Raw genomic sequence first — 27,885 nt, forward strand, 5'->3', positions numbered from 1 at the left:
AACCACGGGAGTTGTCGCTGATTGGTGGCATCCGAGAGACAGGTGTTCGTCTGGCAGTTGAAGCACCTGAGGTCCCTGCTGAGTCCTCAGGTGAGGAGTTGCGTGCCTCTTCCCTCCCCCGCCAGACTTAACGTTCCCAGAGAAGTGGGGGGAACTGAAATCTCACGATGGTGAGCGCCTACTGTATGCGGAATCTCTGCTCGGTCGGTAGTGTGCAGTAGCAGGACGGACCGCTAACCGCGGTAGCTTTCGTCCGTTTCCTTTGACATCAGTTTTGTACGAGGCCCCGTGCTGGGCGTACATGGAAACAGCGAGCCTAAGTCTGCGCCCGGATAAACGAGCGCTTTAGGTAAAAGCCCCCAAGACGGAGTGCGGAAGACCTCACATTCGTTCTGATGATGAAGATCTCAGATTCGGAAAAGGCTGGGCACCGGGAGAGGAACCATGCTGAAGAGAGGCTGGGTTTTGGAGGTAGGAGACCAGCACTCAAGTCCTAGTGCCAGCTGCACTTTCAATAAATGGTCCAATCCCGCTGACCTGAAGCCCTCGGCACACAGTCTCTGAGCGCCCACCCAGCGGCTTCATTGGGAAAATGGGAGTAACAATGATAGCAACCTGAGGGGGTTTGGGGGAAGAGTTCACAAAAGCCTTCGCGAACTAAAAAGCCCTGTAGAATCTGATAGAGGAGAGAGAACATTCAAAATATAAAGGATAGACTCAGACAAAGCTAATGATAGTATCTGCCATTAGTGAATGTTTGCTATGTAGCCAGACAGCATCATTTAAAGAGTTAGGATTGTGGTTTGTGGAGTCAGACATACGGGGATATAAATCTTGGTTCCACCCCCTTACGAACTGTGTATGTAAATTTGAGCCAATTACTTAACTTTTCTGAACCTCAGGTTCCCCATCTGTAAAATATGCATAATCATCTCTGTCTCAGCGTTATGAAGTAAAAGGACAATGCATATTGAGCATCTATCAAACTGCCTAGTCTATGGAAAGATCTTGTTAAAGGTCCCCATTGAATCCTCAGGCAGTGCTATGAGGAATGAGGAAGGCTTCACAGCGAATGTGGTATTAGGAGAATAGAGGGAAATTAGAACAAAAGAGAGAAGTGCTCATTGCTCAGGAAACTGCCCCCAAATTGTAATTTAAAAATTCCTTTACCCTAATGGAATAATTGGAAGTGAAAATCCCCTTCAGTCTTTCAAAATAAGATGTCATGATGCAGGGTAGGGCAAAGGCCCAGGATTGGCAAAATGATGAAGGAAGATGATGAGCAAGGAAAACAAGGAACCCTCAGCCCTTCAAACCTAATTTAATCAAGCAGTGGAAGGGGGGGTAAAGGTGGTGGTGTGGCTATTTTCTGACTCTGAGGATTTTGATGGGGGGAGGGGGAAAAAAGGCCTTTTAAACCTGGGACTTTGGAGGTACCTGGGTTAGGAGTGACAAGTAACAAAGTTTCAAACCAGAGCTCTGGAGCCCTAGTAATTAATCACACAATTGGAGCAGAGGCTAAATGTTTTATTTCAAGGAGGGAAGTCCCTAGTGAAGAACCGTTGAGGACCAGGTGGTGGACAGACGTGGAAGAGAATAGTCGACTGGGAGATGATCACTTCAAAATTGGACTTCTGAGCAGTGCGTAGTTTGGGGGGGGTGATTAAAAAACATAAGCGGTGGCAATTTCATCTTAAATCTCAACTCTGATTGTTTTACTCCCCATTCCAGAACTTTCACTGTCTTTTTCCTACCAAATAAGCCTAAACACCTTGGCCAAATTTCAAAAAGTTTTTTTGCGCTGGCCTCCCTGTTTTTCCTGCCTTACTTCTTCTGTTCTATTTGCAAGATAGTTTCAGCTGTATTAAATTACTGTCTCTTAATGAGATTTGCCTTTGCTCCTATCATTCCTTCTACTTCAGATAACTTCCCCCATTTAACTACATCCAATTCTTCAAACCTTAAAGTTGGTCATTTAAACATAAAACGATTTCAGATTTCAGGCTTCTCCAAACTATCATCGTGCTTTGTACAGGCCTCTCTAATGGAATTTTTCCTGTTTGCACATGTTATTAGCCTGGGGACAGGGACCATATTTTGCTCTTTGTCTTCCTCTTAGCCCCTGACTACATTCCTTTCTCAGTGTGGTATTCAAAAAATATTGAATGAGGAGTGCCTGGGTGGCTAACTCATGAAGTGTCTTCAGCTAGGTCATGATCCAGGGTCCTGGGATTGAGTCCCACATTGGGCTCCCTGCTCACTGGGAAGCCTGCTTCTCCCTCTCCCGCTCCCCCTGCTTGTGTTCCCTTTCTCGCTGTCTCTCTGTCAAATAAATAAATAAAACCTTTAAAAAATAATATTGAATGAAAAAAAATGTATATATTGAATGAATGGTCGAAGACCAGAACCTATTAAAAAAAAAAACTTATCAGACCAATTGATTTTATTTCAGTTGAGCTATGAGGGAGCAAGGCCATTGCAAGGGCCCATCGGTACACTTCATTCTGTGAGTCACCTCGAAGTGTATTTGCATTATGGGTTTCTAAAGCACCTTGTTCTCCTGGGCCAGAGGTTTATAGCTGTGGAGACCATGGTGCATCTTTTGTTTTAAGGACTATGATGTGGAGAATTGACCAAAGTCACAGTAGAGCTAAAGGAACCAAAATTCTTTTGTCACTCTAGACGAACAGCTGCGCTTATTTTTGCCCCCTCTGCCTCTGCAGGATGGAGCTGCAAAGGTGACTTGCATGGCTTGGTCCTAGAACAATGCCAAGTTTGCGGTCTTCACAGTGGACCGAGTGGTGGTGCTATATGATGAACATGGGGAGCGGAGAGATAAATTCTCCACCAAACCAGCTGACATGAAGGTGAAGAGAGTACTGTGTGTGTCAATTTGTTCATGGGGTCTATAGCCTCATTGGAGACTATAATATGGAAGATGGGGTGGACTGGTAGCAGGGAGCCCAGGTAGGGTAATGTTTGACACAGAAGCAGGATTTCTTGGTGAGACAGAGTAATCTCTTCCTCTTCTTCTTCCTCTTCCTCTTCCTTTTAATTCACTCACTTGTTTAGTTCCTCTGGGAAAGGAATTCTCTCTGGTCATGCAGATGGCACCATTGTTAGGTATTTCTTCGAAGATGAAGGCTCTGGAGAGTCACGGGTAGGACTAAAGGATGCTGTGAGATGGGGGTAAAGAAATCCAAGATCCCTCCTAGGGGAGGTTGAACATTAAGATTGAGGTGGTTGGCGGGGGCACATTTAGATGCATTCACAGAGAAGATTTTTATTCGGGAGGCCACAGCTTAATATTTGTGGGCAATGAGGAATCGAGGGGATAGGATTCTGAGAGTAAGGGAAAGTGAAAATTATTATCTATGTAAAAAGTGTATTTATATGTATAAATCATTTTAAAAAGTCATTCTCAAGAGAGGAAAGGGAAAGGGTGGGGGATAAAAGGAATGTTTATGTTTTACTTGATGTAATTCTCTATTGTTTGAATAACTTTCCTTAAGAATTCCTCATAGAGGGGTGCCTGGCAGGCTCAGTTGGTGGATCATGTGACTCTTGATCTCAGGGTTGTGAGTTTGAGTTCCATATTAGGTGTAGAGATGCCTTAAATAACTAAAATTTAAAAACAAAAAAAAAAGAAAGAAAGAAAGTAGCCCCTTTCTGCCTGGATGGCTTTCTGCAAACTAGGAAAATTCTGGCCTTAGCCTTCAGCACTCTCCTCCTGAAACTAGAGAATCTCTTCTTCCCTTTTGACTCCAACCTAAAAATATGACATTAAAGGCAGGAAAGAGAAATTCGTACTTTATTGGAAGCCAAAAGAGTTTAAGAAAAAGAATTACTCATGTAATAATTAAATTTATTTCTTCTGTAAAGAAAGAGTTGTATGCTCCATGTGGACCTACCCAGTGTTAGATAATGTAGGATATGTCCCTTTGGGGGCCTTATAGGTGTTTACTAAAGAACTCAACATACAAGCCTTTTGAGGTTTCCTCTTGCGGACAATGTCAGACGTGTGTGTGTATGTCATACATACGTGTGTAAGAGTATAAAACCTAAAGACAGTTTGTGAAGTTCTCTAGATTAGGATGTGTTTGGGTGGGAAAATGTTGGAAGATTTATACAGGGTATAAATTTTTACTAGAAAGGAAGAATCCCTGGCTGAGGCTGTCAGAGTCAGAGCGATTGGAACCCTTTACTTCTGTCTTAGGGGAAGTCGGTTATCCAGCCATGCCCGCCCTATGCCTTGGCTTGGGCAACCAACAGCATCGTGGCTGCAGGCTGTGATCGCAGAATTGTAGCCTATGGAAAGGAAGGCCGCGTGCTACAAACTTTTGATTACAGCCGTGACCCTCAGGAGCGGGAGTTCACCACCGCTGCTGCAAGCCCTGGGGGCCAGTCTGTTGTGTTGGGAAGTTATGACAGGTGGGTCCCTTTCCATGTGCATCTTCTGCCTACTTTCCCTGTGTACACCTTGCTCTAGCCCACTTATTTTCAACCAGAGTGGGAGAATGGTTGGAAAGCAAGTATAGGTTTGAAGAGATCCTCAGGTTTTAATTCACTCACTTCCCTTTTCCTGCTCCCACCATCTGCTGGGACTCTGGCAGTTCCACAATACACCAGGATTTTGTGTCTCTGTGCCTCTGCCTGGGACTCCACAGTGGAATTCATCTCCACTCTCTTTGTATTACCGTTGCCTCTTTTCAGACCACTGGCTCAGTGTTTGTCGCATGATATTACACTTTGGTGTTTATAGTTACCTGGCTAAACTGAAATGCCCATGAGAAGAGGGCCTATTCGTTTTTGGCGTTTTTTTTTTTCTTTTGAAATCTCCGGTGGCTAAATTAGCATCCAGTACATAATGTATGCTTAAGTGTTTGGTGAAGGAAGGAAGGAAGAAAGGGATGGATGATGGAAGGGTGAATTAAATAAATAAAATAAATAAAGGGCCCCGGTCCCCTCACATCAGCTTTATTAGTCCTGTCCTTTTATCCCCTTCGATGTCTTCTGGGTCTCTTCCTTCTGTTTTCTGTTTCTTTTTCCTTCTTTGTCCCTTGTTACAGCTCATTTTTCTCACCAGCCATGATCTCCTATTGTTTTCTCCACTCCTATCGCTCTCACCCCATTTTCCTTTTGGCTTGATTTTCCCACCTTCCTTCCTTTGAACCTTTGAGTCCTCTCCTTTGAGATTCCCTAGCATGTGTGTTCTCTCTCCCTTCCTCTCTTCTCTACTACAGCGAGACTCATTGCCTTCTGTTACACACCCATTTCCATCCTTTTGCTCAGTCTCCATCTCTTCTGAAATCCACCTCCTTAATTTCAGACTTCGGGTACTCAACTGGAGCCCTCGAAGAAGCATCTGGGAAGAGGCAAAGCGCAAGGAGATTGCCAACGTATATACCGTCACTGCCTTGGCCTGGAAACGGGATGGCTCATGACTCTGTGCGGTGCATTTTACTAGTAATCCCTTTCTGCCTGGGTGACTTTCTCCAAACTAGGAAAAAATCCGGCCTTAGCCTAAAGCACTCTCCCTGAAACTAGAGACTCTCTTCTTCCCTTTTGACTTCAACCTAAAAATATGACATTAACGGCAGGAAAGAGAAATTCACACTTTATGGGAAGCCAAAAGAGACAAAGAATTCTGTAGGCGGGGCTGATTTCTCCCTTTCCTCCCATCACTATCCTGGCGTCCTGTGAGTGCCACCTCTTTCCATCTGGTACTTCCCCAAACTGCCAGCCCTTTTACTGCTAACTCTTTCCTAGATTCTAGAACTTGGGTTTCAAGGGTGTCTCCAGATATCCTTCTGATGCCTGTTACCTTTTATGTTGTCGCTTTCCCTTCTAGGGCACACTCTGGTGGAGTGAAACAGTTTGACTGCTGCCTCCGGAGAAGCATTTACAAGAATAAGTTTGAGTTGACATGTGTGGGACCTAGCCAGGTAAGCAGCTGATAGCCTACTGCACCAAAATCTCCTTCTGGACACTGCCACAGTGCCAAATTGAACACCTGGCAGAGCTGTTCTGGAGAACAGAGTGTATCAGGCAACTCTTTTTTTTTTTTCTTTAAAGATTTTATTTATATATTTGACAGAGATTGGTCACAAGTAGGCAGAGAGGCAGGCAGAGAGAGAGAGAGGAGGAAGCAGGCTCCCTGCTGAGCAGAGAGCCCGATGCGGGACTCGATCCCAGAACCCTGAGATCATGACCTGAGCCGAAGGCAGCGGCTTAACCCACTGAGCCACCCAGGTGCCCCTGTATCAGGCAACTCTTTGACAACTTTCCTGCTATAGCCCTTCCAGCTTACTGTAAAAAAGATTTCAACACCAAATTGAAGGGGTACAGAGATTGCCACTTCCATATTCCTGATTTAAAACTTTACTACCAGGGGGGCCTGGATAGCTCAATCTTAACTGTCGGACTCTTGATTTCAGCTCACGTCATGATCTCAGGCTTCTGAGATCAAGCACCCCGAGGGGCTCCACGCTGGGCATGGAGTCTGTTGAAGATTCTCTCTTTCCCTCTCCCTCTGCCCCACCCGTGTCTCCATCCCTCTCTAAAACAAAACAGAAAAAGCTTTATTACCTGTATGTTGTTAACTGGGGAGTTTAGAATTACGCAGGGGCATGACATTGCTTTAGGGCCTCTGAACTCACCGTGTATGACATTGCAAGGTAATTTCTTAGTTCCTGAGCCCACTTTTCTGTTTTCTCTCCCTCTGTCCTCTTTTCCTTCCATTTATTATTCATTTCTTCCTTCATTCTTTTTCTCTTTTTTAAAATTTTGTTCACTTATTTGACAGAGTGTCCGCACAGGAGCAGGGGAACGCCAGAGGGAGAGGGAGCACAAGCTGGATGATGATATGATCCGCCTGGTAGGGAAGCACCACCCAGATCTCAGTGACACACACCTACGCCTGGGCAAGGTGAGCCCTTCTCCGGTCTCGGCCATCTCTTCCCCGAACAGGCCCCACGTCCCCCTCACCCCATCCTGACCCTCCTTTCCCCAGGAGCTGGAGTCTGAAGGCCGACTGCAGGAGGCCGAGTCTCACTACCTCGAGGCTCAGGAGTGGAAGGCAACAGTGAACATGGACCGGTCAATGGGCTTTGGGAGGAGGCTTACCGGGTAAGGAGTCCAGGTCACTCTGGGGACACGCCCGTCCCTCTTCCCCACTCTCAAGTGACACATTCTGATCTGGTCGTGGGTCTCTTTGAAAAACACCCATACCGACAGGCAAAAGTTCACATGCGGTATGAGGGGTCTGTGGACTACCTAAAGTCCATCCTTGGACCCTGAGCAGGCTAACAGACCCCAAAACTGAGCCGTATCCCTGTTCTAGTAGAAAGACCTGACCTTTGTCAAAGCTGCAGTCCGGTCAGAGAGGGGAAGGGAGCAGCCCTGTGGCCCTGCATGGGAGGATTGCCAAATGGCTTTGCTTCACAGGTGACCAATGCTCACAGAGGAGCTGATGCCCACAAGCACGTGGCCTATCTGTGGGCAAAGAGCCTGGGAGGAGCATCCTCAGTGAGACTGCTCACTAAGCTCGGACTCCAGGCAGCTGCCGTGGACCGCGCCGCCGACAACTGGTGAGGCCCCACGGCTTCTCTGCACTGGACCCTTTCGAGACAGAGCCTCTACATAGACAAGGAAAACGGCTGTATAGCTGAGAAGTGTTTCTGAAAAGGGAGGCAGGAGTGAAGAAATCCTTGGAAGAACGTGATGGAGAGGCAAGGAATGAATCAGTAGCTCTGCCCCTGTTCCCCGGGGGCTCAGAACCGTGTTTAGCTGTTCTAAGAAGATGGGAAGTGATCCGCGTTTTTCCTTCTTTTTCAAAAAGACCTTTTTAAGCAATTACTATAGCCAGTGTGGGGCTTGAACTCAACCTCAGATCAAGGGTCCCTCATTCTACAGACTGAGCCAGGCAGGTGCCCCAGAGAGAAGAGCTTTTAAAAGCAAAGGTGCACTAAGCCAGTAATTGACTTCTGAGTAACAGAAGTGGGCTTCTGTTAAATGCAAAAAGAGCTTTTCTTAAGCAAATGTTACAAAGACCAGTAATAATCCTGCATGGAGTCAGATGGCTGAGGGTAGTCAATGTTGTAGAGAGACAGTTTTTCTGCTAGTATAAATGTGGCTCAGGAGGAAGTGGTGGGGAACCCGGAGCCCTCGCTCTAGAGGCATAGTAGTGCTGTGAGGCTCACTGCGGTCCCCTGCCTCGCGCCCATCCCATTCCTTTATGCCCACTGGTCGCAGGAAGCACAGGCTTTTCCAAGTGTCCCCTGACCCCCGTCCTCCTTTACGTGTCTGTGTGCTTCTGTGTCACTTCACATGGGTTGTCTTCTCAGTCTGTCCTTTCCCTCCCCTGGCCCCGTCTCTACCCTATTTGTTATCTCTTGCCCTGCTCCGCCTCTCATAAAATGAAAGTACTGAGTAGGCAGACCTTACCTACACCTTCCATTTCAGCTCATTTGAATTTGCTTTTGAACTCTCCCGGCTGGCCCTCAAGCACAAAACCCCTGAAATGCATCTCCCATATGCTCTGTACCTGGAGGATGAGGTATGGATGTGCTCCTCCTCCCTTGCTTTTAACCTGGACCTCCTCCTGTCTCCCGGCTGCCATGATGGCAATCTGCTTCTGATCGTGTGCGGCTGCCCTTCTGTCCCTACAGGGTAAATTTGAAGAGGCCGAAGCTGAATTCATCAGGGCTGGTAAGCCCAAGGAAGCAGCCCTCATGTGAGTTACCCGTCAATTCCTTATACCCGTCCTCCCAGCCGCAGCCCCAGGACCTGGCATGGCCACCTTCACCTGAACCTAGTACCAATAAATCTTCTACCCCCTCTGATATGGCTGTCTGTCTCCCACTATTGAGGCCTCAGTCCTGTGCTGAGCCTCCCCTGTGTCCTCTTCTGGGAGCAGGTTCGTCCATAACCAGGACTGGGAAGCAGCTCAGCGTGTGGCCGAGGCCCACGATCCTGACACTGTCGCCGAGGCGCTTGTGGGGCAGGCCCGGGGGGCCTTGGAGGAGAAGGACATTCAGAAAGCAGAAGGGCTGCTGCTTCGGGCCCAGAGACCGGGCCTGGCCTTCAATTATTATAAGGTAGGGCAAGAGAGTGTAAGAACCCACAGAGCACTACACTAACCAATACTACTGGGAAAGATCCAGAGAGTTAGCCCTGGAGAGGGGGAAGGAGACAAGGAGGAGAAGAGAGGTGCAAGGACCTAGGGATCCGTGGCCCATAGTATAGAGCACCTGTGTGGCAGTGGGAAGGTGTCATGCCGGCCTCTGCCTTCCTGATACCTGGAAATCTGAGCAGGAGGCTGGATTATGGAGCGACGCTCTGTGGATCTACAAGGACTATGTGCGGGGCCAGCTGGAGGTTCTGAGGGAAGAGTATGAGCGGGAGGCTACCAAGAAAGGGGCCAGGTATGACGCCAGGAGGCAGCAAGTGTGGGCAGGGCTGGAGCTTGGGTCACAAGGTGTGCACGGGATAGGCCACGCTGCCCAGCCTGTCCTGGTCACGTGTACTCTCATCTCAGGGGCATGGAGGGGCTCGTGGACCAAGCTCACCAGTGGGAGCAGGCTGGAGAGTATAGCCGTGCCGTCGACTGCTACCTCAAGGTGCGGGGCTCAGGCAGCAGCAGCCTGGAGGAAAAGTGCTGGATGAAGGTGAGGCGGGCTCCACCCTTCCTGGACGCCCACTTCCAGGACCGCCCGCACAGCCAGCATTCCTCCTCAGACATTGCTTTTTCCTCCTGGGCCTCTCATTTTCGCTCAGGCGGCAGGTACCTGCTGAGTGCTTGCTAGATGCTAGAGCCAGAACTATGAAAACTATAAAAGGGGATCTGAGGCAGAACGCCTAACAGCCTGAAATTGGGGGAAGTTGGACACCACTGTGGCTCAGCTAACTGAGTACCTCGGTGAAGATCAAGGATGTGATTTGAAGTGGAGTTCAGAGGCGGGTGAGGTCCCGACTGAGAGGGAAGGAGGCTCTGTGAGGGAGGGGGCAGACCTGGGACCAGAGCTGGAAGGGCAAATCCAGAGGCCGGAGCTGGGGCCAGAAGGAAGCCAGGAAGAAAGCAGAGCCTCCTCCTCTACACAGAAGCTCCTAAAGAGAAGAATCTAGCCGGCTAAGCCAAGTCAGTAGGTTTCATCAATTCCGAAACATATATATAATCACATTTTATTATCTTAGAAATTGGGTTGCATATCAAGTTTTATATATTTTTTTAAATTTTTATTTATTTATTTGACACAGAGAGAGAGATCACAAGTAGGCAGAGAGGCAGGCAGAGAGACAGGGGGAAGCAGGCTCTCTGCTCAGCAGGACCCTCTCCATCCCAGGACCCTGAGATCATGACCCAAGCTGAAGGCAGAGGGTTAACCCGCTGAGCCATTCAGGCGCCCTGCATGTGAAGTTTTAAATGATGTATCTGGGGTACCTGGGGGACTTGGTGGGTAAAGCATCTGACTCTTATTAATTTTCGGCTCAGCACATGATCTAGGATTGTGAGATCAAGTTCTGCATTGGGCTCTGCACTGGGTGCGGAATCTGCCTTAGATTCGCTCTTCTTCTCCCTCTGCCCCACCCCACTCGTGCTATCTAAAACAAAGTAAATGATGCATCTTTGATTCAGAGAAATACGATATTAGGTCTCAAGGTCTGCATCTGCCTGGCAGCTTCCTAGGGGGCTGAGGCTGGAGTGAGTCACGTGACACGACTGCCTCCTCTGAGGCCCTGCCACGGGAAGCTCTAGGTGGGGTTTAGAGCCCCAAACATGGCTTCAGGGCCCCTTCCTCCCATTCCATCCCTTTGCGCGACATCCAATATCCCTTCACGCTCCGTTCCCCAATGCAGCACGACGAGTGGGCTTTCTAGGTGGAGATCAATTATCGCCCCTTTATTTACTTAGAGAAATTACAGACCCATTCCCGCCCTCCCTTCCCCCAGGTAGAGCAGCATAGAGGCTCTAATTGCTGAGGGTGCTGGTATCAAAGGCAGTGGCCAAGCAGGAAAGAAGCCACCAAAGGGGCAGGTCAGTGAAGGCTTGAGCCAGTCAGTGAATAATGAGGACGAATCTCTTCTCATCTGTTAGCTAAAGGCCTCTAAACTTTGGAGTATTTTTTGTGTGGTCCCTAGGAGACGTCTTTGAGGAGCCCTTGCAATCTTCAGACAGATCATGTATGAGCCACTCCCTGGGGCAGCTGTGTTGGAGTCTCTCCTTAGCGGGACTGTGATGGGTTTTCGCAGAGAGATGCGTTTTCCCACACCAACTGTACTGGCCCCTTTGAAATTGGTTCGGTTGGCTCAGCTCAGAATGACTGTGTCTGTTCCTCCCAGAGGGAATCCATCCACTTCTTTCAGAGGGACTACAGTGAGTTCTCTCTGAGCAACTGCGTCTACTCCTCTCAGAGGGACTGTGCTGTCTTCTCTCAAGAGTGCTTTGTCCTCTAACTTCCAAGGACTGATATGGGTTTTCCCACACCAACTGTACTGGCCCCTTTCAGACTGGTTCTGTTGTTTCTGCTCAGAGTGACTGTCTCTGTTCCTCTCAGTGGGACTGCGTCCATTTCTTTCAGAGGGACTAAAGTGAGTTCTCTCTGAGGAACTGTGACCACTCCTCTCAGAGGAACTGTGCTGTCTTCTCTCAATAGTGCTTTGTCCTCTCACTTCCAAGGGACTGAGATGGGTTTTCCCACACCAACTGTACTGGCCCCTTTCAGACTGGTTCTGTTGGTTCTGCTCAGAATGACTGTGTCTGTTCCACTCAGAGGGACGGAGTCCATTTCTTTCAGAGGGACTACAGTGAGTTCTCTCTGAGGAACTGCGACCACTCCTCTCATGGGAACTGTGCTGTCTTCTCTCAATAGTGCTTTGTCCTCTCACTTCCAAGGGACTGTACTGGCCCACACCAACTGTACTGCCCCGTTCAGACTGGTTCTGTTGGTTCTGCTCAGAATGACTGTGTCTGTTCCACTCAGAGGGACGGCGTACATTTCTTTCTGAGGGACTACAGTGAGTTCTCTCTGAGGAACTGTGACAACTACTCTCAGAGAACCTGTGCTGTCTTCCCTAATTAGGGCTTGTCCTCACAACTCCAAACAACTGATATAGGTTTTCCCACATGAACTTACTGGCCTCTTTCAAATTGGTTCTGTTGGCTCTGCTCAGAATGACTGTGTCTGTTCCTCTCAGAGGGACTGCGTCCATTTCTTTCAGAGGGACTACAGTGAGTTCTCTCTGAGGAACTGCGACCACTCCTCTCAGAGGGCCTGTGCGTCTTCTCTCAATAGGACTGTGTCCTCTCACTTCCAAGGACTAAGATGGGTTTTCCCACACCAACTGTACTGACCCCTTTCAGACTTGTTCTGTTGGTTCTTCTCAGAATGACTGTCACTGTTCCTGTCAGTGGGACTGCGTCCATTTCTTTCAGAGGGACTACAGTGAGTTCTCTCTGAGGAACTGAGAACACTCCTCTCAGAGGACCTGTGCTGTCTTCCCTAAGTAGGGCTTGTCCTCACACCTCCAAAAACCGGAGATAGGTTTCCCACATGAACTGTACTGGCCCCTTTCAAATTGGTTCTGTTGGCTCTGCTCAGAATTACTGTGTATGTTCCTCCTAGAGGGACCGCATCCATTTCTTTCAGAGGGACTACAGTGTGTTCTCTCTGAGAAAATGCGACCACCCCTCTCAGAGGGACTGTGCTGTCTTCTCTCAATAATGCTGTTTCCTCTCACTTCCAAGGGACTGAGATCGGTTTTCCCACACCAAATGTACTGGCCCCTTTCAGACTGGTTCTGTTGGTTCTGCTCAGATTGACTGTCTCTGTTTCTCTCAGAGGGACTGCGTCCATTACTTTCAGTGGGAATACAGTGAGTTCTCTCTGCGGAACTGCGGCCACTCCTCTGAGAGGACCTGTGCTCTCTTCCCTAAGTAGGGATTGTCTTCACACCTCCAAGACACGGAGATAGGTTTTCCCACATGCACTGTACTGGCCCCTTTCAAATTGGTTCTGTTGGCTCTGCTCAGAATGCTTGTGCTGTTCCTCTCAGAAGGACTACATCCATTTCTTTCAGACGGACTACAGTGAGTTCTCTCTGAGGAACTGCGACCACTCCTCTCAGAGGACCTGTGCTGTCTTCACTCAGTAAGGCTGTCTCCTCTTACCTCCTAGACACGGAGCTAAGTTTTCCCACACGATCTGTACTGGCCCCTTTCAAATTGGTTCTGTTGGCTCTGCTCAGAATGACTGTGTCTGTTCCTCTCAGAAGGACTACATCCATTTCTTTCAGACGGACTACAGTGAGTTCTCTCTGAGGAACTGCGACCACTCCTCTCAGAGTACCTGTGCTGTCTTTTCTCACTAGGGCTGTGTCCTCTCACCTCCAAGACACGGAGATAGGTTTTCCACATGAACTGTACTGCCCCCTGTCAATTTGGTTCTGTTGGCTATGATAAGAATGACTGTGTCTGTTCCTGTTAGGGGACTGCGTCCATTTCTTTCAGAGGGACTACAGTGAGTTCTCTCTGAGGAAATGCGAACACTCCTCTCAGAGGGCCTGTGCTGTCTTCTCTCAATAGGGCTGTGTCCTCTCACTTCCAAGGGACTGGATGGTTATCCCACTCCAACTGTACTGGCCCCTTTCAGACTGGTTCTGTTGGTTCTTCTCAGAATGACTGTCTCTGTTCCTCTCAGAGGGACTCTCCATTTCTTTCAGAGGGACTACAGTGAGTTCTCTCTGAGGAACGTGACCACTCCTCTCAGAGGACCTGTGCTGTCTTCCCTAAGTAGGGCTTGTCCTCACACCTCCAAACAACGGAGATAGGTTTCCTACATGAAGTGTACTGTCCCTTTCAAATTGGTTCTGATGTCTCTGATCAGAATGACTGTGTCTGTTCCTCCCCGAGGGAATGCGTCCATTTCCTTGAGACGGACTACAGTGAGTTCTCTGTGAAGAACTTCGACTACTCCTCTCAGAGGAACTGTGCTGTCTATCTCAATAGTTCTTTGTCCTCTCACTTCCAAGGGACTGAGATGGGTTTTCCCACACCAAATGTACTGGCCCCTTTCCCACTGGTTCTGTTGGTTCTGCTCAGAATGACTGTCTCTGTTCCTCACAGTGGGACTGCGTCATTTCAGTCAGAGGGACAGCAGTGAATTCTATCTGAGGAACTGCGACCACTATTCTGAGAGGGCCTGTGCTGTCTTCTCTCAATAGGGCTGTGTCCTTTCCCTTCCAAGGGACTGAGATGGGTTTTCCCACGCCAAGTGTACTGACCCCTTTCAGACTGGTACTGTTGGTTCTGCTCAGAATGACTGTCTCTGTTCCTCTCAGGGGGACTGCTTCCATTCCTTTCAGAGGGACTACAGTGACTTCTGTCTGAGGAACTGCGACCACTCCTCTCAGAGGACCTGTGCTGTTTTCCTTAAGTAGGGCTTGTCCTCACACCTCCAAACAACGGAGATAGGTTTCCCTCATGAACAGTACTGGCCCCTTTCCAATTGATTCTGTTGGCTCTGCTTAGATTGACTGTGTCTGTTCCTTTCAGACGGACCGCATCCATTTCTTCAGAGGGACTACAGTGAGTTCTCTCTGAGAAAATGCGACACCCCTCTCAGAGGGCCTGTGCTGTCTTCTCTCAATAGGGCTGTGTCCTCTCACTTCCAAGGGACTGAGATGGGTTTTCCCACACCAACTGTACTGGCCCCTTTCAGACTGGTTCTGTTGGTTCTGCTCAGAAGACTGTCTCTGTTCCTCTCAGGGGGACTGCGTCCATTCCTTTCAGAGGGACTACAATGACTACTATCTGAGGAACTGCGACCACTCCTCTCAGAGAAACTGTGCCTTCTTCCCTCAGTAAGGCTATGTCCTCTCACCTCCAAGACATGGAGATAGGTGTTCCCACATGAACTCTACTGGCCCCTTTCAAATTGATACTGTTGGCTCTACTCAGAATGACTGTCTCCGTTCCTCTCAGAGGGACTGCTCCATTACTTTCAGAGGGACTACAGTGAGTTGTATCTGAGGAACTGCGACCACTCCTCTCAGAGGACCTGTGCTGTCTTCACTCAGTAAGGCTGTGCCCTCTCACCTCCTAGACACGGAGATAAGTTTTTCCACATGATCTGTACTGGCCCCTTTCAAATTGGTTCTGTTGCCTCTGCTCAGAATGACTGTGTCTCTTCCTCTCAGAAAGACTACATCCATTTCTTTCAGACGTACTCAGAGAGTTCTCTCTTTGGAACTGTGACCACTCATCTCAGAGGACCTGTGCTGTCTTCCCTCAGTAGGCGTGTGTCCTCTCACCTCCAAGACATGGAGATAGGTTTTCCCACATGAACTATAATGTCCCCTTTCAAATTGGTTCTGTTGGCTCTGATCAGAATGACTGTGTCTGTTCCTCTCAGAGGGACTGCATCCATTTCTTTCAGAGGGACTACAGTGAGTTCTCTCTGAGGAACTGCGACCACTCCTCTCATGGGAACTGTGCTGTCTTCTCTCAATAGTGCTTTGTCCTCTCACTTCCAAGGGACTGTACTGGCCCACACCAACTGTACTGGCCCCTTTCAAATTGGTTCTGTTGTTTCTGCTCAGAGAGACTGTCTCCGTTCCTCTCAGTGGGACTGTGTCCATTTCTTTCAGAGGGACTACAGTGAGTTCTATGTGAGGAACTGCGACCACTCCTCTCAGAGGACCTGTGCTGTTTTCCTTAAGTAGGGCTTGTCCTCACACCTCCAAACAACGGAGATAGGTTTCCCTCATGAACAGTACTGGCCCCTTTCCAATTGATTCTGTTGGCTCTGCTTAGATTGACTGTGTCTGTTCCTTTCAGACGGACCGCATCCATTTCTTCAGAGGGACTACAGTGAGTTCTCTCTGAGAAAATGCGACACCCCTCTCAGAGGGCCTGTGCTGTCTTCTCTCAATAGGGCTGTGTCCTCTCACTTCCAAGGGACTGAGATGGGTTTTCCCACACCAACTGTACTGGCCCCTTTCAGACTGGTTCTGTTGGTTCTGCTCAGAAGACTGTCTCTGTTCCTCTCAGGGGGACTGCGTCCATTCCTTTCAGAGGGACTACAATGACTACTATCTGAGGAACTGCGACCACTCCTCTCAGAGAAACTGTGCCTTCTTCCCTCAGTAAGGCTATGTCCTCTCACCTCCAAGACATGGAGATAGGTGTTCCCACATGAACTCTACTGGCCCCTTTCAAATTGATACTGTTGGCTCTACTCAGAATGACTGTCTCCGTTCCTCTCAGAGGGACTGCTCCATTACTTTCAGAGGGACTACAGTGAGTTGTATCTGAGGAACTGCGACCACTCCTCTCAGAGGACCTGTGCTGTCTTCACTCAGTAAGGCTGTGTCCTCTCACCTCCTAGACACGGAGATAAGTTTTTCCACATGATCTGTACTGGCCCCTTTCAAATTGGTTCTGTTGCCTCTGCTCAGAATGACTGTGTCTCTTCCTCTCAGAAAGACTACATCGATTTCTTTCAGACGTACACAGATAGTTCTCTCTTTGGAACTGTGACCACTCATCTCAGAGGACCTGTGCTGTCTTCCCTCAGTAGGCGTGTGTCCTCTCACCTCCAAGACATGGAGATAGGTTTTCCCACATGAACTATAATGTCCCCTTTCAAATTGGTTCTGTTGGCTCTGATCAGAATGACGGTGTCTGTTCCTCTCAGAGGGACTGCATCCATTTCTTTCAGAGGGACTACAGTGAGTTCTCTCTGAGGAACTGCGACCACTCCTCTCATGGGAACTGTGCTGTCTTCTCTCAATAGTGCTTTGTCCTCTCACTTCCAAGGGACTGTACTGGCCCACACCAACTGTACTGGCCCCGTTCAGACTGGTTCTGTTGGTTCTGCTCAGAATGACTGTGTCTGTTCCACTCAGAGGGACGGCGTACATTTCTTTCTGAGGGACTACAGTGAGTTCTCTCTGAGGAACTGTGACAACTACTCTCAGAGAACCTGTGCTGTCTTCCCTAATTAGGGCTTGTCCTCACAACTCCAAACAACTGATATAGGTTTTCCCACATGAACTTACTGGCCTCTTTCAAATTGGTTCTGTTGGCTCTGCTCAGAATGACTGTGTCTGTTCCTCTCAGAGGGACTGCGTCCATTTCTTTCAGAGGGACTACAGTGAGTTCTCTCTGAGGAACTGCGACCACTCCTCTCAGAGGGCCTGTGCGTCTTCTCTCAATAGGACTGTGTCCTCTCACTTCCAAGGACTAAGATGGGTTTTCCCACACCAACTGTACTGACCCCTTTCAGACTTGTTCTGTTGGTTCTTCTCAGAATGACTGTCACTGTTCCTGTCAGTGGGACTGCGTCCATTTCTTTCAGAGGGACTACAGTGAGTTCTCTCTGAGGAACTGAGAACACTCCTCTCAGAGGACCTGTGCTGTCTTCCCTAAGTAGGGCTTGTCCTCACACCTCCAAAAACCGGAGATAGGTTTCCCACATGAACTGTACTGGCCCCTTTCAAATTGGTTCTGTTGGCTCTGCTCAGAATTACTGTGTATGTTCCTCCTAGAGGGACCGCATCCATTTCTTTCAGAGGGACTACAGTGTGTTCTCTCTGAGAAAATGCGACCACCCCTCTCAGAGGGACTGTGCTGTCTTCTCTCAATAATGCTGTTTCCTCTCACTTCCAAGGGACTGAGATCGGTTTTCCCACACCAAATGTACTGGCCCCTTTCAGACTGGTTCTGTTGGTTCTGCTCAGATTGACTGTCTCTGTTTCTCTCAGAGGGACTGCGTCCATTACTTTCAGTGGGAATACAGTGAGTTCTCTCTGCGGAACTGCGGCCACTCCTCTGAGAGGACCTGTGCTCTCTTCCCTAAGTAGGGATTGTCTTCACACCTCCAAGACACGGAGATAGGTTTTCCCACATGCACTGTACTGGCCCCTTTCAAATTGGTTCTGTTGGCTCTGCTCAGAATGCTTGTGCTGTTCCTCTCAGAAGGACTACATCCATTTCTTTCAGACGGACTACAGTGAGTTCTCTCTGAGGAACTGCGACCACTCCTCTCAGAGGACCTGTGCTGTCTTCACTCAGTAAGGCTGTCTCCTCTTACCTCCTAGACACGGAGCTAAGTTTTCCCACACGATCTGTACTGGCCCCTTTCAAATTGGTTCTGTTGGCTCTGCTCAGAATGACTGTGTCTGTTCCTCTCAGAAGGACTACATCCATTTCTTTCAGACGGACTACAGTGAGTTCTCTCTGAGGAACTGCGACCACTCCTCTCAGAGTACCTGTGCTGTCTTTTCTCACTAGGGCTGTGTCCTCTCACCTCCAAGACACGGAGATAGGTTTTCCACATGAACTGTACTGCCCCCTGTCAATTTGGTTCTGTTGGCTATGATAAGAATGACTGTGTCTGTTCCTGTTAGGGGGACTGCGTCCATTTCTTTCAGAGGGACTACAGTGAGTTCTCTCTGAGGAAATGCGAACACTCCTCTCAGAGGGCCTGTGCTGTCTTCTCTCAATAGGGCTGTGTCCTCTCACTTCCAAGGGACTGGATGGTTATCCCACTCCAACTGTACTGGCCCCTTTCAGACTGGTTCTGTTGGTTCTTCTCAGAATGACTGTCTCTGTTCCTCTCAGAGGGACTCTCCATTTCTTTCAGAGGGACTACAGTGAGTTCTCTCTGAGGAACGTGACCACTCCTCTCAGAGGACCTGTGCTGTCTTCCCTCAGTAGGCGTGTGTCCTCTCACCTCCAAGACATGGAGATAGGTTTTCCCACATGAACTATAATGTCCCCTCTCAAATTGGTTCTGTTGGCTCTGATCAGAATGACTGTGTCTGTTCCTCTCAGAGGGACTGCATCCATTTCTTTCAGAGGGACTACAGTGAGTTCTCTCTGAGGAACTGCGACCACTCCTCTCATGGGAACTGTGCTGTCTTCTCTCAATAGTGCTTTGTCCTCTCACTTCCAAGGGACTGTACTGGCCCACACCAACTGTACTGGCCCCTTTCAAATTGGTTCTGTTGTTTCTGCTCAGAGAGACTGTCTCCGTTCCTCTCAGTGGGACTGTGTCCATTTCTTTCAGAGGGACTACAGTGAGTTCTATGTGAGGAACTGCGACCACTCCTCTCAGAGGACCTGTGCTGTTTTCCTTAAGTAGGGCTTGTCCTCACACCTCCAAACAACGGAGATAGGTTTCCCTCATGAACAGTACTGGCCCCTTTCCAATTGATTCTGTTGGCTCTGCTTAGATTGACTGTGTCTGTTCCTTTCAGACGGACCGCATCCATTTCTTCAGAGGGACTACAGTGAGTTCTCTCTGAGAAAATGCGACACCCCTCTCAGAGGGCCTGTGCTGTCTTCTCTCAATAGGGCTGTGTCCTCTCACTTCCAAGGGACTGAGATGGGTTTTCCCACACCAACTGTACTGGCCCCTTTCAGACTGGTTCTGTTGGTTCTGCTCAGAAGACTGTCTCTGTTCCTCTCAGGGGGACTGCGTCCATTCCTTTCAGAGGGACTACAATGACTACTATCTGAGGAACTGCGACCACTCCTCTCAGAGAAACTGTGCCTTCTTCCCTCAGTAAGGCTATGTCCTCTCACCTCCAAGACATGGAGATAGGTGTTCCCACATGAACTCTACTGGCCCCTTTCAAATTGATACTGTTGGCTCTACTCAGAATGACTGTCTCCGTTCCTCTCAGAGGGACTGCTCCATTACTTTCAGAGGGACTACAGTGAGTTGTATCTGAGGAACTGCGACCACTCCTCTCAGAGGACCTGTGCTGTCTTCACTCAGTAAGGCTGTGTCCTCTCACCTCCTAGACACGGAGATAAGTTTTTCCACATGATCTGTACTGGCCCCTTTCAAATTGGTTCTGTTGCCTCTGCTCAGAATGACTGTGTCTCTTCCTCTCAGAAAGACTACATCCATTTCTTTCAGACGTACTCAGAGAGTTCTCTCTTTGGAACTGTGACCACTCATCTCAGAGGACCTGTGCTGTCTTCCCTCAGTAGGCGTGTGTCCTCTCACCTCCAAGACATGGAGATAGGTTTTCCCACATGAACTATAATGTCCCCTTTCAAATTGGTTCTGTTGGCTCTGATCAGAATGACGGTGTCTGTTCCTCTCAGAGGGACTGCATCCATTTCTTTCAGAGGGACTACAGTGAGTTCTCTCTGAGGAACTGCGACCACTCCTCTCATGGGAACTGTGCTGTCTTCTCTCAATAGTGCTTTGTCCTCTCACTTCCAAGGGACTGTACTGGCCCACACCAACTGTACTGGCCCCTTTCAAATTGGTTCTGTTGTTTCTGCTCAGAGAGACTGTCTCCGTTCCTCTCAGTGGGACTGCGTCCATTTCTTTCAGAGGGACTACAGTGAGTTCTATGTGAGGAACTGCGACCACTCCTCTCAGAGGACCTGTGCTGTTTTCCTTAAGTAGGGCTTGTCCTCACACCTCCAAACAACGGAGATAGGTTTCCCTCATGAACAGTACTGGCCCCTTTCCAATTGATTCTGTTGGCTCTGCTTAGATTGACTGTGTCTGTTCCTTTCAGACGGACCGCATCCATTTCTTCAGAGGGACTACAGTGAGTTCTCTCTGAGGAACTGCGACCACTCCTCTCAGAGGACCTGTGCTGTCTTTTCTCAGTAGGGCTGTGTCCTCTCACCTCCAAGACACGGAGATAGGTTTTCCACATGAACTGATCTGCCCCCTGTCAATTTGGTTCTGTTGGCTATGATAAGAATGACTGTGTCTGTTCCTGTTAGGGGGACTGCGTCCATTTCTTTCAGAGGGACTACAGTGAGTTCTCTCTGAGGAAATGCGAACACTCCTCTCAGAGGGCCTGTGCTGTCTTCTCTCAATAGTGCTTTGTCCTCTCACTTCCAAGGGATTGTACTGGCCCACACCAACTGTACTGGCCCCTTTCAAATTGGTTCTGTTGTTTCTGCTCAGAGAGACTGTCTCCGTTTCTCTCAGTGGGACTGCGTCCATTTCTTTCAGAGGGACTACAGTGAGTTCTATGTGAGGAACTGCGACCACTCCTCTCAGAGGACCTGTGCTGTCTGCCCTCAGTAGGGCTGTGTCCTCTCACCTCCCAGACCCGGAGATAAGTTTTCCCACATGATCTGTACTTGCCCCTTTCAAATTGGTTTTGTTTGCTCTGCTCAGAATGCCTGTGTCTGTTCCTCTCAGACGGACTGCATCCATTTCTTTCAGACGGACTACAGTGAGTTCTCTCTGAGGAACTGCGACCACTCCTCTCAGAGGACCTGTGCTGTCTTCTCTTAATAGGGCTGTGTCCTCTCACTTCCAAGGGACTGGATGGTTATCCCACTCCAACTGTACTGGCCCCTTTCAGACTGGTTCTGTTGGTTCTGCTCAGAAGACTGTCTCTGTTCCTCTCAGGGGGACTGCGTCCATTCCTTTCAGAGGGACTACAATGACTACTATCTGAGGAACTGCGACCACTCCTCTCAGAGAAACTGTGCCTTCTTCCCTCAGTAAGGCTATGTCCTCTCGCCTCCAAGACATGGAGATAGGTGTTCCCACATGAACTCTACTGGCCCCTTTCAAATTGATACTGTTGGCTCTACTCAGAATGACTGTCTCCGTTCCTCTCAGAGGGACTGCTCCATTACTTTCAGAGGGACTACAGTGAGTTGTATCTGAGGAACTGCGACCACTCCTCTCAGAGGACCTGTGCTGTCTTCACTCAGTAAGGCTGTGTCCTCTCACCTCCTAGACACGGAGATAAGTTTTTCCACATGATCTGTACTGGCCCCTTTCAAATTGGTTCTGTTGCCTCTGCTCAGAATGACTGTGTCTCTTCCTCTCAGAAAGACTACATCCATTTCTTTCAGACGTACTCAGAGAGTTCTCTCTTTGGAACTGTGACCACTCATCTCAGAGGACCTGTGCTGTCTTCCCTCAGTAGGCATGTGTCCTCTCACCTCCAAGACATGGAGATAGGTTTTCCCACATGAACTATAATGTCCCCTTTCAAATTGGTTCTGTTGGCTCTGATCAGAATGACTGTGTCTGTTCCTCTCAGAGGGACTGCGTCCATTTCTTTCAGAGGGACTACAGTGAGTTCTCTCTGAGGAAATGCGACCACTCCTCTCATGGGAACTGTGCTGTCTTCTCTCAAGAGTGCTTTGTCCTCTAACTTCCAAGGACTGATATGGGTTTTCCCACACCAACTGTTCTGGCCCCTTTCAGACTGGTTCTGTTGGTTCTGCTCAGAGAGACTGTCTCCGTTCCTCTCAGTGGGACTGCGTCCATTTCTTTCAGAGGGACTACAGTGAGTTCTATGTGAGGAACTGCGACCACTCCTCTCAGAGGACCTGTGCTGTTTTCCTTAAGTAGGGCTTGTCCTCACACCTCCAAACAACGGAGATAGGTTTCCCTCATGAACAGTACTGGCCCCTTTCCAATTGATTCTGTTGGCTCTGCTTAGATTGACTGTGTCTGTTCCTTTCAGACGGACCGCATCCATTTCTTCAGAGGGACTACAGTGAGTTCTCTCTGAGGAACTGCGACCACTCCTCTCAGAGGACCTGTGCTGTCTTTTCTCAGTAGGGCTGTGTCCTCTCACCTCCAAGACACGGAGATAGGTTTTCCACATGAACTGATCTGCCCCCTGTCAATTTGGTTCTGTTGGCTATGATAAGAATGACTGTGTCTGTTCCTGTTAGGGGGACTGCGTCCATTTCTTTCAGAGGGACTACAGTGAGTTCTCTCTGAGGAAATGCGAACACTCCTCTCAGAGGGCCTGTGCTGTCTTCTCTCAATAGTGCTTTGTCCTCTCACTTCCAAGGGATTGTACTGGCCCACACCAACTGTACTGGCCCCTTTCAAATTGGTTCTGTTGTTTCTGCTCAGAGAGACTGTCTCCGTTCCTCTCAGTGGGACTGCGTCCATTTCTTTCAGAGGGACTACAGTGAGTTCTATGTGAGGAACTGCGACCACTCCTCTCAGAGGACCTGTGCTGTCTGCCCTCAGTAGGGCTGTGTCCTCTCACCTCCCAGACCCGGAGATAAGTTTTCCCACATGATCTGTACTTGCCCCTTTCAAATTGGTTTTGTTTGCTCTGCTCAGAATGCCTGTGTCTGTTCCTCTCAGACGGACTGCATCCATTTCTTTCAGACGGACTACAGTGAGTTCTCTCTGAGGAACTGCGACCACTCCTCTCAGAGGACCTGTGCTGTCTTCTCTCAATAGGGCTGTGTCCTCTCACTTCCAAGGGACTGGATGTTTATCCCACTCCAACTGTACTGGCCCCTTTCAGACTGGTTCTGTTGGTTCTTCTCAGAATGACTGTCTCTGTTCCTCTCAGAGGGACTCTCCATTTCTGTCAGAGGGAAAACAGTGAGTTCTCTCTGAGGAACTGCGACCACTCCTCTCAGAGGACCTGTGCTGTCTTCCCTCAGTAGGGCTATGTCCTCTCACCTCCAAGACATGGAGATAGGTGTTCCCACATGAACTCTACTGGCCCCTTTCAAATTGATACTGTTGGCTCTACTCAGAATGACTGTCTCCGTTCCTCTCAGAGGGACTGCTCCATTACTTTCAGAGGGACTACAGTGAGTTGTATCTGAGGAACTGCGACCACTCCTCTCAGAGGACCTGTGCTGTCTTCACTCAGTAAGGCTGTGTCCTCTCACCTCCTAGACACGGAGATAAGTTTTTCCACATGATCTGTACTGGCCCCTTTCAAATTGGTTCTGTTGCCTCTGCTCAGAATGACTGTGTCTCTTCCTCTCAGAAAGACTACATCCATTTCTTTCAGACGTACTCAGAGAGTTCTCTCTTTGGAACTGTGACCACTCATCTCAGAGGACCTGTGCTGTCTTCCCTCAGTAGGCATGTGTCCTCTCACCTCCAAGACATGGAGATAGGTTTTCCCACATGAACTATAATGTCCCCTTTCAAATTGGTTCTGTTGGCTCTGATCAGAATGACTGTGTCTGTTCCTCTCAGAGGGACTGCGTCCATTTCTTTCAGAGGGACTACAGTGAGTTCTCTCTGAGGAAATGCGACCACTCCTCTCATGGGAACTGTGCTGTCTTCTCTCAAGAGTGCTTTGTCCTCTAACTTCCAAGGACTGATATGGGTTTTCCCACACCAACTGTTCTGGCCCCTTTCAGACTGGTTCTGTTGGTTCTGCTCAGAGAGACTGTCTCCGTTCCTCTCAGTGGGACTGCGTCCATTTCTTTCAGAGGGACTACAGTGAGTTCTATGTGAGGAACTGCGACCACTCCTCTCAGAGGACCTGTGCTGTTTTCCTTAAGTAGGGCTTGTCCTCACACCTCCAAACAACGGAGATAGGTTTCCCTCATGAACAGTACTGGCCCCTTTCCAATTGATTCTGTTGGCTCTGCTTAGATTGACTGTGTCTGTTCCTTTCAGACGGACCGCATCCATTTCTTCAGAGGGACTACAGTGAGTTCTCTCTGAGGAACTGCGACCACTCCTCTCAGAGGACCTGTGCTGTCTTTTCTCAGTAGGGCTGTGTCCTCTCACCTCCAAGACACGGAGATAGGTTTTCCACATGAACTGATCTGCCCCCTGTCAATTTGGTTCTGTTGGCTATGATAAGAATGACTGTGTCTGTTCCTGTTAGGGGGACTGCGTCCATTTCTTTCAGAGGGACTACAGTGAGTTCTCTCTGAGGAAATGCGAACACTCCTCTCAGAGGGCCTGTGCTGTCTTCTCTCAATAGTGCTTTGTCCTCTCACTTCCAAGGGATTGTACTGGCCCACACCAACTGTACTGGCCCCTTTCAAATTGGTTCTGTTGTTTCTGCTCAGAGAGACTGTCTCCGTTCCTCTCAGTGGGACTGCGTCCATTTCTTTCAGAGGGACTACAGTGAGTTCTATGTGAGGAACTGCGACCACTCCTCTCAGAGGACCTGTGCTGTCTGCCCTCAGTAGGGCTGTGTCCTCTCACCTCCCAGACCCGGAGATAAGTTTTCCCACATGATCTGTACTTGCCCCTTTCAAATTGGTTTTGTTTGCTCTGCTCAGAATGCCTGTGTCTGTTCCTCTCAGACGGACTGCATCCATTTCTTTCAGACGGACTACAGTGAGTTCTCTCTGAGGAACTGCGACCACTCCTCTCAGAGGACCTGTGCTGTCTTCTCTTAATAGGGCTGTGTCCTCTCACTTCCAAGGGACTGGATGGTTATCCCACTCCAACTGTACTGGCCCCTTTCAGACTGGTTCTGTTGGTTCTGCTCAGAAGACTGTCTCTGTTCCTCTCAGGGGGACTGCGTCCATTCCTTTCAGAGGGACTACAATGACTACTATCTGAGGAACTGCGACCACTCCTCTCAGAGAAACTGTGCCTTCTTCCCTCAGTAAGGCTATGTCCTCTCACCTCCAAGACATGGAGATAGGTGTTCCCACATGAACTCTACTGGCCCCTTTCAAATTGATACTGTTGGCTCTACTCAGAATGACTGTCTCCGTTCCTCTCAGAGGGACTGCTCCATTACTTTCAGAGGGACTACAGTGAGTTGTATCTGAGGAACTGCGACCACTCCTCTCAGAGGACCTGTGCTGTCTTCACTCAGTAAGGCTGTGTCCTCTCACCTCCTAGACACGGAGATAAGTTTTTCCACATGATCTGTACTGGCCCCTTTCAAATTGGTTCTGTTGCCTCTGCTCAGAATGACTGTGTCTCTTCCTCTCAGAAAGACTACATCCATTTCTTTCAGACGTACTCAGAGAGTTCTCTCTTTGGAACTGTGACCACTCATCTCAGAGGACCTGTGCTGTCTTCCCTCAGTAGGCATGTGTCCTCTTACCTCCAAGACATGGAGATAGGTTTTCCCACATGAACTATAATGTCCCCTTTCAAATTGGTTCTGTTGGCTCTGATCAGAATGACTGTGTCTGTTCCTCTCAGAGGGACTGCGTCCATTTCTTTCAGAGGGACTACAGTGAGTTCTCTCTGAGGAAATGCGACCACTCCTCTCATGGGAACTGTGCTGTCTTCTCTCAAGAGTGCTTTGTCCTCTAACTTCCAAGGACTGATATGGGTTTTCCCACACCAACTGTTCTGGCCCCTTTCAGACTGGTTCTGTTGGTTCTGCTCAGAGAGACTGTCTCCGTTCCTCTCAGTGGGACTGCGTCCATTTCTTTCAGAGGGACTACAGTGAGTTCTATGTGAGGAACTGCGACCACTCCTCTCAGAGGACCTGTTTTGTCTGCCCTCAGTAGGGCTGTGTCCTCTCACCTCCCAGACACGGAGATAAGTTTTCCCACATGATCTGTACTTGCCCCTTTCAAATTGGTTCTGTTGGCTCTGCTCAGAATGCCTGTGTCTGTTCCTCTCAGACGGACTGCATCCATTTCTTTCAGACGGACTACAGTGAGTTCTCTCTGAGGAACTGCGACCACTCCTCTCAGAGGACCTGTGCTGTCTTCTCTCAATAGGGCTGTGTCCTCTCACTTCCAAGGGACTGGATGTTTATCCCACTCCAACTGTACTGGCCCCTTTCAGACTGGTTCTGTTGGTTCTTCTCAGAATGACTGTCTCTGTTCCTCTCAGAGGGACTCTCCATTTCTGTCAGAGGGAAAACAGTGAGTTCTCTCTGAGGAACTGCGACCACTCCTCTCAGAGGACCTGTGCTGTCTTCCCTCAGTAGGGCTATGTCCTCTCACCTCCAAGACATGGAGATAGGTTTTCCCGAATGAACTGTACTGGTCCCTTTCAAATTGGTTCTGTTCGCTGTGCTCTAAATGACTGTGTCTGGTCCTCTCAGAGGGACGGCGTCCATTTCTTTCAGAGGGACTACAGTGAGTTCTCTCTGAGGAACTGCGACCACTCCTCTCAGAGGGCCTGTGCTGTCTTCTCTCAATAGGGCTGTGTGCTCTCACGTCCAAGGGATTGAAATGGGTTTTCCGACACCAACTGTACTGGCCCCTTTCATACTGGTTCTGTTAGTTCTGCTCAGAATGACTATCTCTGTTCCTCTCAGTGTGACTGCGTCCATTTTTTTCAGAGGAACTACAGTGAGTTCTATTTGAGGAACTGCGACCACTCTTCTCAGAGGACCTGTGCCGGCTTCCCTCAGTATGGCTGTGTTCTCTCACCTCCAAGACACGGAGATATGTTTTCCCACATGAACTGTACTGGCCCCTTTCAAAGTGGTACTTTTGGCTCTGCTCAGAATGACCCTGTCTGTTCCTCTCAAAGGGACTGCGTCCATTTCTTTCAGAGGACTACAGTGAGTTGTATCTGAGAAACTGCAAGCACTCCTCTCAGAGGACCTGTGCTGTCTTCCAAAGTAGGGCTGTGTCCTCTCACCTCCAAAACATGGAGATAGGTTTTACCACATGAACTGTACTGGCCCCTTTAAATTGGTTCTGTTCGCTCTGCTCAGAATGACTGTGTCTGTTCCTCCCAGAGGGAATCCATCCACTTCTTTCAGAGGGACTACAGTGAGTTCCCTTGAGCAACTGCGTCTACTCCTCTCAGAGGGACTGTGCTGTCTTCTCTCAAGAGTGCTTTGTCCTCTAACTTCCAAGGACTGATATGGGTTTTCCCACACCAACTGTTCTGGCCCCTTTCAGACTGGTTCTGTTGTTCTGCTCAGAGAGACTGTCTCCGTTCCTCTCAGTGGGACTGCGTCCATTTCTTTCAGAGGGACTACAGTGAGTTCTATCTGAGGAACTGCGACCACTCCTCTCAGAGGACCTGTGCTGTCTTCCCTCGGTAGGGCTGTGTCCTCTCACCTCTTAGACACGGAGATAAGTTTTCCCACATGATCTGTACTGGCCCCTTTCAAATTGGTTCTGTTGGCTCTGCTCAGAATGACTGTGTCTGTGCCTCCCACAGGGAATGCGTCCATTTCTTTCAGACGGACTACAGTGAGTTCTGTGAGGAA

The 27,885-nt window shown here is 49.0% G+C and overlaps 2 protein-coding genes and 1 pseudogene across 3 annotated transcripts in view; all 3 read left to right on the top strand.

The window, feature by feature from the left end:
- Positions 1-7,106, top strand: LOC309871799 (intraflagellar transport protein 172 homolog). The gene is made up of 7 exons (XM_082745247.1): positions 1-90; positions 2,724-2,867; positions 4,217-4,431; positions 5,330-5,453; positions 5,852-5,945; positions 6,806-6,928; positions 7,013-7,106. The coding sequence occupies exons 2-4, from the start codon at positions 2,862-2,864 to the stop codon at positions 5,442-5,444; spliced, it is 336 nt and encodes a 111-aa protein (XP_082601373.1). The 5' UTR covers positions 1-90; positions 2,724-2,861; the 3' UTR covers positions 5,445-5,453; positions 5,852-5,945; positions 6,806-6,928; positions 7,013-7,106.
- LOC309870608 (glucokinase regulatory protein-like) overlaps positions 1-27,885 on the top strand; it is an 878,156-nt pseudogene that overhangs the window by 169,896 nt on the left and 680,375 nt on the right. The window lies entirely within an intron of this gene.
- Positions 7,034-27,808, top strand: LOC309871803 (intraflagellar transport protein 172 homolog). Its single transcript, XM_082745251.1, has 8 exons — positions 7,034-7,128; positions 7,447-7,589; positions 8,464-8,557; positions 8,670-8,734; positions 8,918-9,098; positions 9,316-9,425; positions 9,539-9,668; positions 27,619-27,808. The coding sequence occupies exons 3-8, from the start codon at positions 8,522-8,524 to the stop codon at positions 27,715-27,717; spliced, it is 621 nt and encodes a 206-aa protein (XP_082601377.1). The 5' UTR covers positions 7,034-7,128; positions 7,447-7,589; positions 8,464-8,521; the 3' UTR covers positions 27,718-27,808.

Source organism: Mustela nivalis (assembly GCF_964662115.1).
Source record: "Mustela nivalis genome assembly, chromosome: 8".
Classification (NCBI taxonomy): Eukaryota; Metazoa; Chordata; class Mammalia; order Carnivora; family Mustelidae; genus Mustela; species Mustela nivalis.